Genomic DNA, 16,359 nt, shown 5'->3' on the forward strand with positions numbered 1-16,359 from the left:
GGGCCCGCCAGGGCCTCCATCAGCCCTGCTCTGCTGAGCAGACACCCCACAGCGGACGCATCTGCTCTCTGCTCAGGGCCTGGTCCAGGATCCGTGTCTTCAGGGTTCCACACAGACCCGCGGCTTTCCTTCCGCAGCCGCACAGCATTCCTGGCCCTGACCAGCGCCTCTATGTGGAGGTCAGAACCCCACTGGCTCAGAGTCCCACCGAGGGCTCACGAGCAGTGGCTCTGGCCGCTTGTCCGACTCCAGAGCACGTCTCTATCCGGGGGCAGGGCCTGCTTCCCCAGCGACTCCGGTAGGTGACATCACGGTAAAAAGCCATCACTAAGGGACTCTGGTGTTTCCAGGACTCAGTGTAAATTCTGACCTCCCCGCGGGCTGCACAGAGCAAGGCCGCGTTGTCCCACCGATGCGTTTTCCTGGCGCTTTTTCTGACTGGGACGATCCCTCTAGCATTTATGGAATTATAAGCATTTAACATTTTGATTCCATTTTTTTATTATACACGTGGATGCAGTAGACACAAAATAAATAATTTCAAAAACTCCGTGTTTTCTTGCTGCAAGTTTACTCTCAGCCCCGACAGTTATAGTCCTCCCAGAGCTAACGTTCCGGCTTCTGGGAAGATCCAGCTGGAACAGGAGGTGGGGGGTGCGGGTCAGCTGCCGAATCTGCCGCTTTGGTCCAGGCCCGGGAACTGCTCTGACAATCTTTTCTCCCACTTGGAGGGGAGAGCAATGCAAACTTTTCGCATTTTTGACCCATCCAAAGCTCTCTCTTGGGAATTTGGGGAACTGCTTCTCCCACCTGGAGAAGAGAAGCCCAAAGCATCCCCTGTGCTGCGCTTCTCCGTCCCGTGAGGCGGTGTGGCCAAAAGCAGTGCGAGGATCTAAGCCCACTCTCTTGGGATTGGATCTACCATTTCCAGATCCCCCAGGTAACTCTTGCCCCTCACAACAGACAGCACTTCCGCTGGTCTTTCACACCATGGACGACTCCATGCCCGCCTCCACCCCCGGCACCAACGTGGTGTCACGCCCCACCCCATATCCTTCCTTTTCAGAATAACGCTCTGGCCACTAGCCGGTGAGTCTGAGTGCTGGGGAATCCCGCTCTTACAGCAACCCCGTCAAAGGGCCCCAGGACCACCTCTAAGTTTGGTGATTCTGTGGGGCCCCAGACTTGGCACAGAATCACAGCTCTGACTTTGTACAGCGAAAGGGTACAGAGCAAAATCAGTGAAGGGAAAAGATGCATGGGCTTGCGGAGCCGTACAGGACGTGCTGAATCCCCCTCCCCAGCGATGTGTGACAACCTGCGTGGAATGCTGTCCCCAGGACGCTCCCTGGAGACTCGGGGCGGGGCGATCACGGGGCTGGGCACAATGGCGCTGTCTGGCACACACCCACCTTCTGGACGCCCAGAAGGAAAGCAGGTGTTCAGCACACACTCTGTGCTTTTTCTGCGTCTCTTGAGATGATTGTATGCTTCTTTTTCCTGTTGATAGGGTGTGTTCCGTTAATCGTCGGCTGGGCCACCCTTGCGTCCCCGGGTCTCTGCATATTGTGGGATTGTTTTACTAGTGCCGTGTGGGAGATTTCAGCTTCTGTGTTTACAGTGGAGGCCAGCCTATGGTTTTCTTGTGATGCCTTTGGTTGTAATATCAGGATAATGCTGCTCTCAGAGTTGGGAAGTGTTTCCTCCTTTTCTGTTTTGTGAAAACTTGTGAAGAATTGTTCATTCTTCTTTAAGCGTTTGGTGCGATTGTCCAGTGAGGTCCTTTGGGCCTGGGCTTTTCTTGTGGGAAGTTTTGAAGTTACTGGTTTATGTTCCTTACTTGTTACAGGCCTATCCAGATTTTCCATTTTCCTGAGTCAGGGTGCTTGTCCATGTCACCTGGGTCACCTAACTTGCTGGCACGGTCGCCCCGTCCTCCCGCCTCACCCTTCCTGCTTCTGCACTGGGGAGGGCCCTAATTCTTCGTTGCCGCAGCTGTGGGCTTGGAGACTTCCTCACTGTGACAAATGTCCGCATCACCTTGACGGGTGTCCACAGGTGCAGAAAAGAGTGGTTTTTTATTCCCCAAGGTTTATTTATTTTGGGGGGGCAGAGGGAGAGAATGTGAAGCAGATTCCCCACTGAGCGTGGAGCCCCATGCGGGGCTTGATCTCATACCCCTGAGATCACGACCTGAGCTGGAACCGAGAGTTGGAGCCTAACTGACGGAGCCCTCTGGGGGCCCCAGAGGGGAGTTTTTAGTAGTGGGGTGCCTGTGTGAGGAATGTCAAGCAATTAGATCAACAAATGTTCCTATTCGGTGAAGATCAAGCCTGCACACCCGCCCCCCAATCTCCGGATCCCCAGAGGTCGCTGCTGGGAAGCTTCTGGTGTGTGCCCCCCCGCCCCCCCCATTCCCCTCCCTCTGCTCCACGTAAGCAGCGGCCCAGCGCCTTCTGTCCTCCCTCTGCCCTCAGGCCCCTGGAGTGTTCACTGCAGTCGTTCTCGAGCGGCCCCTGGACGTGGAGCTCACGCCTCTTGACCGCTCGGGATACTTGCCGCCTTTCTGGGCGCACTGCTGTGGCGGCTCTCGGGCTGCTCTGGGCCTTGCGGCAGCACGTCCACTCGTACCCGTGTCCGGGCGGAGGCGGAGCGTGAGCTCCTGGAGGAGGCCTGGCGCCGGGGCCCATGTGCGCTGCTGTCGTCTGCCCCATGCCATCCCAGGGCCTCAGCCTGTCCAGCGTCACCAAGGCCTGTGGAGCCGGGAAAGGAGGCCTCGGTTTGGATACATTTGATTTCTTTTAAAAGGTGAACAGAGGGCAACCTCTCGGTCCCCTCCCCCTTCGGGAGCTGTATATCCCTGTACTGTTGCTCAACGAACCTTGCTTTGCTGTCCACCAAAACAAAACCAAAACCAGACGCGGTGGAACAGGGCTGAGCATCTGCTCGGGCACGGGAAGGCTCCTCTGTCTGCTCCCTTCCTCTCTGGCTGAGCCCTTTGCCTGTCACGTGTCAGACCTACACACTGTCCCTCTCTGGGAAGTCTGGGCCACGATGACTGCCCCCATCCTCTGAGGGCTCTTCGGTGGCGCAGGCAGGGTCCCTGCCCCCTGGGGCTTCCCCTCTCTTCTCTGGGCAGTGGGCAGGCTGGGGGCCCGTTCAGGATGTGTGGCCCCCCCATTTTTGCCAGACGGCTGGAGAAGCTGCTGGAGCGGCCATGAGACTGAGCGTGCAGGCTACAGATAGGGCGGAGAGCAAGTCTGGGGCCCTGGCCACACCCAGGCTCAGCTGCCTGGACCCCCAGATCAGTGTCACCTGCTTCATGGGCCCCAGCTTGGCCCCCTGTGCCCCTGTGGTCAGCATGGGTCCTTCCTAGGATGGTCACCCCCCTGACTGGCATGCGTCTGATGCCAAGTTCCCTGTCATGTGTCCTCCATCCCGAGAGCTCTGGGACACAGAGCCCAGTTAGATATGGTGGCCCTGAGCGTCAGGCTGCCTGCATCGCCCCAGCCAGGAGGCACTCAGCCCACTCGCTCAGTGTGAGCTTGACCGGGTCTCCTGTGAGCCCCACATGGTGGCCGCCTGGGCTGCACAAGGGAAGCCGGCCCCGGCAGGTCCTTCTGCAGCCCTGGCGGGGTGGCTGTGCTGAGGGACAGGAGGAGCCGGTCCTGGTGGCCCTGGTGGCCTGACCTGTGTCCTGGGCACTTCCCGAGAACCCTGGTCTTCTCTGCAGATCTGAAAGGCTCGGCTGTCTGTGGGAAGATCTACGAGGTGCAGAGGGAGAAGTTTGCATGGGCTTCTGACCCGGCAAGAGAAGACCTTGAATTCTGAGTGCACGTCTCTGCCCTATTTCAACTTACTTTGCGGTTTTTTCACTATTAAAGCAATATTGGGGATTTTGTACAATGAAATGTTTGTGTGTTTGTTGCCGTTATACAGAAGGTGGCCAACACCCGTGGCCCATCTTTCGAAGTGTGTCCCCTCCACCAGCTGGTGAGTCTTTTTTTTTTTTTTAAGATTTTATTTATTTATTTGACAGAGATAGAGACAGCCAGCGAGAGAGGGAACACAAGCAAGGGGAGTGGGAGAGGAAGAAGCAGGCTCCCAGAGGAGGAACCTGATGTGGGGCTTGATCCCAGGACTCCTGGATCATGACCTGAGCCGAAGGCAGACGCTTAACAGCTGGGCCACCCACGCGCCCCTTCAGCTGGTGAGTCTTGAGCTGCCCCTCAGGCTGTCTTCACAGAGGGACGGACGGGAGGCAGTGGCCACTTGGCTGCCTGGCCAGGAGCCGTGTTCGCACCTGTGCCCGCTATGGAAACTGCGAAGGCTGTGCGGGGTGCCGGCACTGGCAGAGGGGCCCTAAAGAGGATGGACCCCAAGCCCTGACTCAGGGAAGAGTCTAATCGTCCCGTGAGAGACCTGTGTGTCACCCCCACGCCCACACTCTGTCCCCGCCCTGGGCAAGGGCCCCACAGACGTGCTGCACCTCCTTCCCGGAACAGACAGGACAGCAGGGCCCCGACGGCCTGCCCGAGCCTGTCCGCTGGGGGGGGGCTGCCTAGTGCCTGGCCACGGCTCCTCCTTCCAGGCTCTTCAGCTCTAGGGGGCCCTGGGATGGGAGGGGTCTTAAAATTCCATTGTGGGGGGCGGGGTAATTTTTGTTTTTCGTTGCTAGGTCTCTGGCTCCAGAGGCATCTCCTCCACTTTCCGACCTGACGAAAAGGCGTTGCTCCCCCTTCTTGCCGGCTGTGGCAGCGGGACGAGACTCTGGGAGCCTTAAACGGGGCAAGCGTATTTCGCATGTGGAAGGGTAGTAAATGATTGTGCCTGCAGGGTGCGCTGTGGGAAACCAGACTGGCCGCGGAGCTCTGCCGTTCCTCCCCGGACAGTCGTCTGCCCAGCCTGGGCGGGCCTTGGCTGCGCTGGTGTGGACCCCTGTCTACTGGAGCCTTCTTAGTCCTCTGTCTCAGCTACGCCCTTGTTTTGGAGACCTCCGCTTAGTGTCTCGTGAAGGACACTTTCACAAAAGTCAGGAAACAGTTTTGTTGAATTTGCGCATCTGAAAATGCTGTCCTACCTACCGTCACGCTGGATGATTCGACTACGTGTCAACTTTTAGGCTGCAAATTATTTTCTCATGTAATTGCTAAAGGCCCGCTCCGCTCGCTGTCTTCTGTCTGTGACACGGCTGGGAAGGAGTTTCCCCTGAGCTTCCTCATCCCTTGTGCGGTCCGCCACGCGGGCGCCGGTGCCACACCGTGTCGTGCGCGCTGTCACCGGGGGAGCTGGCGGGTGCTTCCACTGCGGTGACATGTGTCTGTCGGTCCTGGGGAAACTCAGAAGAGGTCTCCGGCCACCCCACTCCCAGCTAGTTCTGGTTTTTCCTGGAATTCCTGCTGGTCCTCCTCTGTCTGCCTCCTCACCCACCTCTTCGCCTTTTCCTTTTTGACAAAGATTTCTTCGCTTCACCTCTCAGCTGACTTGCTAATTTGTTTTTAATTTTGGCTATCACATTTAACTTCTAAGGATTGTTTTTAATTTTTCCTTTTAAGATACTATTTGTTAGGGACGCCTGGGTGGCTCAGTGGGTTAAGCGTCTGCCTTCAGCTCAGGTCATGATCAGGGTCCTGGGATCGAGTACCACATCCGGTTCCCTGCTCGGTGGGGAGCGTGCTTCTCCCTCTCCCTCTGCCGCTCCCCCTGCTGCGCTCTCGCTCTCTCTGAAGAATAAATAAAATCTTTAAGGGGCGCCTGGGTGGCACAGTGGTTGAGCGTCTGCCTTCAGCTCAGGGCGTGATCCCAGCGTTATGGGATCGAGCCCCACATCAGGCTCCCGCTGTGAGCCTGCTTCTTCCTCTCCCACTCCCCCTGCTTGTGTTCCCTCTCTCGCTGGCTGTCTCTATCTCTGTCAAATAAATAAAAAGAAAATCTTTAAAAAAAAAAAAAAAATAAATAAAATAAAATAAAATCTTTAAAAAGAATTAGAATACTATTTATTCTTTTTTAATGGACGCAGTTCCTTTCCGATCTCAGGACACTAGTCATCATTTTGTTCACCGTTTCTGCATTTCCTGCACCATCTCTTTTTCCTTTGCTTTGATTGCTCACTTGCACATCAGAAACATTCTTCAGATGCCTGGTGATGACCGGCTTCCCACCATGTAGGGGTGAAGAAGGTGGCCAGGAGTCCTGTGGGCACCGGCGAGGCTCACTGGCGCTCGAGCCCTTGAGCACTGGCTTTGGGGTCTGTAGAGCACATCAGCCCCTGTCCTGTCTCTGGGACAGCTCGCTAGCCCCTGTGACGCCCCCGTGGCGGGCTCTCGCCTCTATCTATCTCTGTCTTCATCTATGTTGTGGTTCTGAGTAACAGACCCCTCTTACCCATCTTAATTTTTTTTTAAGATTTTATTTATTTATTTGACAGAGGTAGAGACAGCCAGCGAGAGAGGGAACACAAGCAGGGGGAGTGGGAGAGGAAGAAGCAGGCTCACAGCGGAGGAGCCTGATGTGGGGCTCGATCCCATAACGCCGGGATCACGCCCTGAGCCGAAGGCAGACGCTTAACCTCTGTGCCACCCAGGTGCCCCCCCATCTTAATTTTTTAACTGGAAGTTTCCTCCAGTTAGACCTACTGTGATTATGGACCTGTTCTACCATCTTGCTCTGTGATTATCTGCCCAGTCCTTTTCTTATCTTTCTCTTTTCCAACTTATGTTTCTGACAGTAGTTGTTCACTTTAAATCATTGCATTTTTTCTATCAGACTGGAAATATATACAGTTCATATTTACTAGTTAATATTAAATTATACTACACGTATTCATCGAAGTCTACACTTACAGAGTCTTATGCCCCTTCCCAGCTGTAGGAGGATCGTAGATCATCTACACCCCCGTCTAGCAGACATGCTATCGTCTGGAACTTCAGTCGTAGACCATCTACACCCCCGTCTAGCAGACATGCTATCGTCTGGAACTTCAGCCGTAGATCATCTACAACCCCGTCTAGCAGACATGCTATCGTCTGGAACTTCAGTCGTAGACCATCTACACCCCCGTCTAGCAGACATGCTGTCGTCTGGAACTTCAGTCGACATTCTTCTTTTATACGGACAGTGTTGGGACCTCACTCATATTGGTCATTTTGTTTGCTCACCACTCCAGGTCATATCTAAGACCATCATTCTGTGATCATTTTCCTCCTCTTTGCAGTATAAACTTCAGAGGTTGTTTCAGTGAAAGCTCCTCAGTGATAAATGATCTTATATTTTATATATCTATAAATGTGTACAACTTCTTTATGAAAAATAATTTTGCTGGAAATGCAATTCTAGGTTGACAGGTGTTTCCTCCCAGCACATCGAAGAGGCTAAGCCAACTGCCACCTGGTTGCTTTGAGAAGTCTGCTGATAGGTGTGACGGTGGCTCTTTTTTGTGGGTGATCAAGCCTTTCTCTCAGATGTAAAGACCTCGCTTGCTGGTCTGTGCTTTTACTGTGTTGTGTCTAGGTGTGAATTCTCTTTACTTATGCGGCTTCATATACATTATGCCTCCCAGCTTGTGAATTAATGGTTTTTTTTTATTAAATAAAGAAAAGCTTTTAGGAACACCATAAATGGAGGGGTCCAAAAAAATCCAGTCCTGTAAAGTGCAAAATCTCATCCTTCTGAAGAGTGAAATGAGCCTGCACTAATGCCAGGCCCCCCCCCCACACACGCAGTCTCAGCTGTCAATCGGCACGACTTGTTAACAGTTGTCCTTTGTGGCTTACATGTTGAATGTGATGGTTCTGGGTCTTGAGGATGGCTGGAACTGCCAGTGTATTGGTAACAAGTTCAGTGTCCTCTTCTTTCATTGATTATTTTGTTGGCCTGATTATGGGGAGACTGGGCCAGTTAAAATGGGGGATGCATACACTCAGCTTCCCCAGGTGGGGCTGGCTGCTGTCTCCCTGCCTGACTTCACCTTCACCTCCACTCTGAACCCTGCACAATACGGAGCTTGAGACTGCCTAGAGAATAAGGACTGGGTGGGCTGTGGCAGCCAGCTGCTGAAAAGTTGGAATTTGTGTAATCGTGGGGCGTGTCATTGCGGGGCCTCACTGGGTGTCCTCCCCTTCACTCTCTCTTCTCCTGGGGCTTCTATCAGGTCCATGCCAGACCTTCTTATTCTGGTTTATAAATCCTTTCACATTTCCTGTAGATTTTTCATCTTGTCTCTGTGGTATCCGATTTCCTTGGATGCATCTTCCACTACACTAATGCTCTCTTCAGCAGTGTCTAATCTGCTATTTAACCTATCCACTGAGTTCTATTTCAACAATTATATAGTTCATTTATAAAAGTTCTTTAAAAACCCTGCCTGTCCATGCCTGATAGTCCTTTATTGCTTTCTCCTTGCTGTGATTGTCCTCTTTATTTCTGTGCATACTTCATACATAACCATTCCCTTGCCTGCATTGTCTGGCAGTTTCATTATCTGCAGTTCTTTGAGGTTTATGACTACTGTTTGGTGTTTTTGTTGACCCCCATTCAGTGAGACCCTCAGTGTGGTTGGTGATCTCTAAGCTCATTGCTTGACCTCGTAAACAGCAATACTACAGGTCTAAGCAGCGGAAGCTTTCCTCTCAAGAGTGACTGCTTTGGCTTCTACTGGTATCTGAGAGGGACCATGAGCCTGGGCCCCTTCAGCCTATCTGAGGATCTGGGCTCAGCATGGGAAGCCCGGGCTCAGTTTTCCACCTCACCGCTGGCCCGAGAGTCAGCAGCCCAGTAGCTGTGGTGCCACTGAATCCACTCTGAGGGCAACTGTATCCTACAGGCTCACATTTGCAAAGAAATAGGTGCCCACAAGAGCCCTAGACTGGTACTGCTATTTTGGAGGTCCCAGCCAGTTACAGGACCCAAAATAACTCACAATCAGCGTTAGGCTAGTAACCACGAAATGGCATCAAAGCAGAGCCTGACCAGGACAGATCTGGATCATGAACGGACCCTAGGACTCAGGGCCAGGGGCCTGCTCAGATTTATCTTAGTCATCACAGTAAACTTCCAACAAGATGACCTCACTCAGTTCATTATGGCAGAGTTCTAGGACATGCAACAAAGATACTTCGCCATTCCTACCTGGCAAATAACACGTATCTGTATCCATGGTGCTGCCATGGTGTGATGTAAAATGTTGAGTTATGAATAGTGAATTCACTTAAATTTTACTGTCTGCCTTCTCTGACTGCAGATTCCAAGGTTCCATGAGTGAGCACATTTCTCATCCCCTTTCACGCTCCCTCGTGCACCCTGGCCCCTGCTTTGTACACAACATTTAGCCCATCTGTTGATTAAAACTTTTGAAGAACCAGCTCAGGAACCCCCACTCCTGGGAGCTCCTCCCAGTTTCTTTCCCCGCCCTGATCATCTGTGTGCACCTCTCTCCTGGGCTTAGTTCCTTGGAGGTACTTCTGTTACTGGGCTTTTTATTGGGCACTACACAGATGACTTTCCTTGTCTGTCTCGCTCTCTAACCTGTAAAGTCCCTGATTGCTCATGTCATGCTGGTTTGTCTCCCAGAACAGTGGCAGGGAGCCTGGACAAGCAAGTGCTTCGGAAACAGTTGTTGAAAGTACTTTTTGTTCGTTTGACAGAGCACCCTAGTGGGGCAGGGGGCAGAGGGAGAGAATCCCAAGCAGACTCCATGCTAAGCACGGAGCCCAACACGGGCTCAATCTCATGACCCTGAGATTATGACCTGAGCCCCATCAAGAGTCAGACGCTCAACCGAGCCAGCCAGGCGCCCCGAAAGTACAAATATCTTGAATCACTGAATTCTACTCCAGAAACCAATACTGCACTGTATGTTAACTAAGTAAAACTTAAATTAAAAAAAAGAAAGTACAAATATCTTAAACTTCCTTTTCTTGTACTGCTGTTATGAGGCTGAGCAGAGTTCTGCAAGCTGCATACTCTGAAATGGTGTGAAAACACAGCAGATCTGTGTTCTCTCCTCCTATGGCCGAGCCTGTGGTCTCCTCTGTAAGCCATCTGTCACACACTCCCTACATATTTCACACTCTTCGGTGGAGTATATTCCGCTTGGCCATACTCTGTATGGAGGGCTGTGTTAAAACAATTCTGGCTCCAGGAGCTCCTACTTTGATGGAGAGACACAAACAAACACAGAGCTTTGATACAAAATGGAAAGTGACTCCTGCCTTTGAAAAAGTGCTATGGAACTAAGAAAACAACAACAACGACAAAAACCCAAAACAAAGTACGACTGATAGATAAATCTCAAAAACATTAAGCAGAAGGAAAGAAGTCAGACATAAAAAGTATATGTTAAATCAGTCTATTTGCATAAAGTTCTAGAATGAGCAAAACTCCAGTGACAGAAACGAGATCACTGGTTGCCTCTGAGGCTAAGGGGTTTGGCTTGAAGGAGGTGATGGAGATAGTTTATTATCTTGATAGCATGGTGGTTCTAAAGGTCAAAACAGGTTATATTTGTCAAATCTCATAAAACCCAGCCCTTAGGATCTGTGCACTTCACCATATGTGAATTATAGGTCAGCAAAATGTCACGAATGTGAAATTAGTTTCAGTGGACACACATGTCCTCATCAGATCTCCACCATAAAGCCAGCCTTCCCTCAGACTCCTCCTTCTCTTCTGACTGGTGGGCAGGGGAGCAGCAGACACACCGGGGTTTCCCCATGGGCAAGAACTTAAAGCACCGGCAGCTCCCTCACCCTCCTCACGCAGGTGGGATGAAGTACGTGGCCCTGCAGGTGCAGCCAGAGTTTCACGGGCACTGCGCCCACCACGTCCAGGTCTGTTCACCCACGGGAGGCTCAGTCTGCGCCATGGATGTGCTGGTGCTGGATCAGGTGTGAGCTCAGGCGGAAGGCGCGGCCGCACTCGGTGCAGCGGAAAGGCTTTTCCCCGGTATGGACCCGCCGGTGCCGGAAGAAGCCCGACAGGGCCCTGAAGGCTCGGCCGCACTCCCCGCACGCATAGGGCTTCTCCCCAGTGTGGATGCGCCGGTGTTCACTGAGGAAGGAGCTGCGACTGAAGGCCCGGCCGCACTCTGGACAGGCATATGGCTTCTCGCCTGTGTGTACTCGCCGGTGCTGGAGGAGGTTGGAGCTCTGGCTGAAGGCCTGGCCGCACTCTTGACATTCGTAGGGGCTCTCCCCGTGGTGGGTGCGCTGATGCCGGGCCACATTGGAGCTGTGGAGGAAGGCCTTCCCGCACTCGCTGCACACGTACGGCCTCTCGCCCGTGTGTGTCCTCTGGTGCTTGGCGGCGTCTGACCGCTGACCGAAGGACTTGCCACACTCAGCACATCCGTACGGCTTCTCTCCCGTGTGAATTCGCTGGTGCCTGACAAGGTTGAAGCTCTGGCTGAAGGCTCTCCCGCACTCCTTGCAGACGTAGGGCTTCTCCCCGTGGTGGGTGCGCTGGTGCCGGACCACGTGCGAGCTGTGGATGAAAGCCTTCCCGCAGTCGCTGCACGCATACGGCTTCTCCCCGGAGTGAATGCTCTGATGCTTCGCCACGTCCGAATAGCATTTGAAGCTCCGGTCACAGGTGCCACACTGATAAGGCCGCCCTTTTCGGGGGCCTCTTCCGCCCGCGGCAGAGCGAGCATTCAGGGTGGCATCCAACTGGGACACACTGCTCTCTAGGCTGTTCTGCCCTCCAGTTTTCTCAGGAACAACTGGTACCCGAGGGGCATCTCTGGGCCTGTCTCCAGCCTCTTCATTCCCGCAGCTGTCCAGAAGCCCCAGTGCCCAGGGAGGCCCCTGTAACGGGCCCAGCACTCTCTCCCCATGGTGTGCCCCTTCTTCTTCCAAAGCCTCCTGCTTTGGTGTTGGCTCCGCGCTCCGAGCCCCTCGTTCCGCCACTGAAGCAGCACAGCCAGAAGTCTGGCCACCGCCCGATGCCTGCGCCGGGGAAGCTGGGAAAGAGAGGCAGAGACGTGTGACCGGAAGCCTAAGGAAGTTCTGACAGCACACAGCTGCGCGGGACTGGACGGGCTGGCCGTCTGGGTAACAGCAGAGCTGTGGTACCAGCGTGCAGCACACAGCAGTGCTGCTGCTGCCCAGACCGTTGCTGCCCAGCTCTCCCCAGCGCCTGGCACCTGCGGTCCCTCAGCTGGGACTCCAGGGTATTCTGAGCCTCCACCCTCAGGCTCAGGAGGGCAGGAGACAGAAGCCCGGGCTCTGGGTGATCCTGGTTCTGCTATACGGCCTGGAAGGCAAAGAACACTGGCAGCAAGCCAGCAGAGGTACCGGGAGGCACCGGGTAAGAGTGCCCTGGCGGCACACGTCCTGGTCCCAGCTCACTTCTCCAACCCTGGACTCTCCAAGACAACTCTGTCCTTGACGCCTCCCCACAACCCACCAAACGCAAAGGGCCTCTATTCCAGGCAAGCAAGAGAATCCTTCCTCAGACCGAAATCAGTGCCAAGAGTAAGCAACAGCCAGCGACCAGAGCCAGCTGGCTGGACTGAGGGGCCTCCCAGGCCTGGCTGCTCACTGGTGACGCTGCCGGTGGCCCCGGCCCTGCTGGCTCCTGGGCACAAGCCACACAGCCATTTAGACATATGGCTTTAGGGATGTGGTTGCAAAACAGATGCCAGGCAGTTCTTGCCATGTTCACAGGGCCTACGGGGGCACCTGGGAGGTGAGACAAGGACACCTCCTTGCAGGTGGCTCGGTAGGAGGGCAGCCCCAGGGCAAGCCCATCAACTTCCAGAGTAGCTTTCCAAGGGGGCCATCCCTGCCCTGCTGTACTGGAGCACCTCTCAAGAACTAAGCCAGCCCGGGTGATAAAGGCCCCTGTATGGTGGCGGGGTGGGGGGAGGCGGGACAAGGCCAGTATTCCCTGGGGTGGGTTAGAGCAGGCAGGCATCCACAGCCACTTTCCATCAATTCCCTAACAAGGGGGCTGTCCAATTGAGCAACTGGAGATGGGGAGAGGCCCCAGGCACAGGGCTAAGAAACAGGAAGCCCTCTAGGGAGGCCCAGTCTGGTCTTGTGGTCTGGCAGACTTAGAGTTCAAGAAAACAACTCATAGGCACTGGTCTTGAAGCAAGAATTATTCAGAATTAAAATGGGGGAGGGCACATACACCCTTTCCAGTTCCAGTGGGTCAGGCTTTGGGTCCTGTGAACTGCTTGCTTCCTGAGGCCAACCCAGGCACCAGCAGGCAGCCCTGTGTGTGTGTGTTTGGAGGGGGGGGGGTCCTCTCAGTGATCAGCTCCCAGGGCGCCCTGAGGAGCCCTAAACATGGAGCCCTTATTCTCGGCTGGGCACATTTGGCTATGTGGGAAAACATCTTTGGCTGTCACAACTGGGAAGGGTGGTACTGGCATCCTGTGGGTAGAGGCCCGGGAGGCTGAATATTCTAGAATGCCCAGGACACTCTTACAATGAGGAGTCGTCCAACCCAGAATGTCCAGTGCCAAGGCTGAGAAACCCTGATGGAGGGAAGTCTTGCAGACTTGGTTTAGAAGGCTAGAACTTGGTTTCTAACCAAGAAACTCAGTCTGTGGCAAAGATGCCGGTCTCCCAACTGACATTCATGAGACCCATGAGGCCCACCACTGGTCTCACGCTCGCCTGCATCCTGCTTGCAGGCCACAGATCCCATGGCATGTGCTCAGGACCAGCAACCAAGGGATGGTGCCCCTCAGTCCCTTTAAAAATGTGTGTTTTAGGGGCGCCTGGGTGGCACAGCGGTTAAGCGTCTGCCTTCAGCTCAGGGCGTGATCCCAGCATTATGGGATCGAGCCCCACATCAGGCTCCTCCGCTACGAGCCTGCTTCTTCCTCTCCCACTCCCCCTGCTTGTGTTCCCTCTCTCGCTGGCTGTCTCTATCTCTGTCAAATAAATAAATAAAATCTTTAAAAAAAATAAAAATTAAAAAAAAATGTGTGTTTTGTCGTGACCTGTTTCTCTTCCACCACTCTGTGTATGTTGACATTTGCTAAAATCATTATTTAGTACAAAACTGCAGGACTGTGAAGAACCCCAACTGGACCAGATCTGGCCAGGATTAAGGTCAGATGAGGGAGGGAGAGGCAAGTCCGGGACTTGAAGGGCGGCTTCATGGCAGGGCCCTAAGAAGGGATGAGTGTTTGTTCGTGGACTTGGAGTAGCTGAATCACCTGACACGGGTCCTCTGACTTCAAGGGAGAACAGGTACAGGTGTGGGGGGCATGCAGTATGTTCTAGCAGCCACGGCCATATTCCACCCAGGCTCCTGCTGCCGAACACGCCGCTCAGAGTATGACGGTGGAAGAGCCTGAGGCAGTGCGTGCGTCCGTGCTGGGGGGAAGGCGGTGTTGTCCTGAGCACTGCTTGTCTCTCACTGTAGCAACAGCAACAACAGTAAGCTGGATGGGAGTCCTCAATTCGACAGCCCGAAGCACGGCCTTAAATCTTCAGAATAGAGGGGGGCCCGGAGCCTGGGAGGGCAGTGGGCGGGAGGCTAGCCAGATTTTCACTCCTCATACTCTTCTGGGTCACCTAGTCTGAGCCCAGGCTAGTCGGGGTTCTGAGAAATAGGGCCAGAATTAATAGTCTCGTTCTCAGGAGTCTCCAGGCAGGGGCGGGGGCAGAGAAAGAGACAGGGGTGCAGAGTTTGGCCATGAGAGCAAAGGGATGGAAGAGGGAGTGGTGAGGACAGCAGGCAGTAGGGGTGGGAGCCGTGTTAGGCAAAGAAAGGGCAGGGCAGTGCTGCCTGAGCCCAGTGACATCCCCTAGTAGCCAGGCAGGTGGGCTCTGAGAGCCCTAAGCTGTCCCCTCCTCCCTAACCCCACCTGGCTGTCCACCCCTCACCTGTGTGTGTGTCCATCAGGGTAGCCCTCTCCGTGGTGTTCTGGAGACCCAGGCCTGGGGGCTCTCCTTGCTGTGCCTTGCAGAAGCACCAGGAGTGGGAACACCTGCTTGAGTAAGAAAGAAGACAAGGGGAGAAAGTGACAGGGAGAGTGGGGATGAGCTCAGAGCCACTCCCGGGGACTCCACGGGCCTGTGTCTGCTGCTAGAAATCAAAGTCATGACTAAACAGACACCCCAGTAACTAGTGTTCCATAAGGTACCCTCTGGGAATGCTGTCTGGACCATGCTGGCCTTCCTGAGCCCCGCCGCCGCCACAGGCTGAGAGCACAGCTGGGGGTGGCAGCACCTGCTAGCTGACTGCAGTGGTCTTGCTCCAGGATGAACAAGCCCAGCATCATTGGTCAGTCCTCAAATCTCTGGAGACACATCTAGGGATCCAAAATTTTTCTTGATAATGATAAAGATTTGAATATAAAAATATGAAACCAAAAAAATAAAAAAAATTATTTGAGTGGTGCAGTTTTGGATCGAGGAATGATTTTGCTATGCTTAACACCAAAGGTGAAGTCTGACAGATTTAACTACACAAGGAAATTTAGAGTAAAAGAGAAGGAAATGAAAAAAAAAAAAAAAAAAAAAGAACCTGGGGGGAGTAGTGGTATCCTTATAACATAGATTCACATCCTTAATACAGAAAGACCACTATACGTTAACGAGAAAACATGACAAACGTAAAAGTCACCAAGTAACCCACAAAAGAACGCTGACAAGTAGCCGGTGTACTTTTTAATATAAGTTCCTCGTTTGTCCCACCCCATTTGCAATTAAGGAAGGTGATGTAAAGATCACTTTCTACTCCTCAGGATGGTAACGCCTTCCGGGCAAGGGATCCATCAGCCCGGGCAGCGGGACGACCCACAGCCTCCAGGCACACCGCGGTCGCACCGGTGGGGGGCCACCCTGACACCGAACTCGTGGTGCTGGAGGAGAGCTACCTGCACGGACACTGCATCCCCAGCTTGTTGAAGAGCAAGCCTTGGAAACCACGTCATCTCAACTAAAAAACAGGGCCGGTTAAAGTGTGCGAGCCGCGGGGAATGAAGTGACCCCGGCGACCGTCACAATGACCAGGGGAGGTTGTCCCGAGGCCGTCACACCAGGGCACCAGGGTCGGGGGGGGACTGTCCCCAAGGCCATCTCACTGGTCAGGAGTCCCCAGAGCCGTCACACGGGCTTGGGTGGGAGGCAGGGCTGTCCCGGGGCCGTCACAGCGGACAGGTGGGCTGTTCCCGGGCTGTCACACCGGGGTCGGGGGAACTGCCCCCATGCCGTCACACTGGTCAGGGGGAGACTACCTGAGGCTGTCACTCCCCACGGCGCACGTGCAGCTCTTTCGAAGAGAGACTCGCATACGCACACGTACCCGCGTCTGGGCCCCAGGTTCCCGCTCCCGCACGGCCCGCAGCAGGAGACCACCACTCACCTGCAGCCCCGCTGTTAGCTCGAGGCGCCGCGG

The 16,359-nt window shown here is 54.0% G+C and overlaps 1 protein-coding gene across 1 annotated transcript; it reads right to left on the reverse strand.

Annotated features, from left to right (window-relative positions):
• Nucleotides 1–10,315: 10,315 nt before the first annotated feature.
• ZNF696 (zinc finger protein 696) lies at nt 10,316–16,359 on the reverse strand (the record flags this gene model as incomplete). The annotated part of the gene is made up of 4 exons (XM_034663644.1): nt 10,316–11,956; nt 14,171–14,373; nt 14,844–14,947; nt 16,327–16,359. Coding segments are annotated over 4 exons (1,449 nt in total), but the record flags the coding sequence as incomplete, so codon positions are not given.

Source organism: Ailuropoda melanoleuca, chromosome 6 (genome assembly GCF_002007445.2).
Source record: "Ailuropoda melanoleuca isolate Jingjing chromosome 6, ASM200744v2, whole genome shotgun sequence".
NCBI classification, from domain to species: Eukaryota; Metazoa; Chordata; class Mammalia; order Carnivora; family Ursidae; genus Ailuropoda; species Ailuropoda melanoleuca.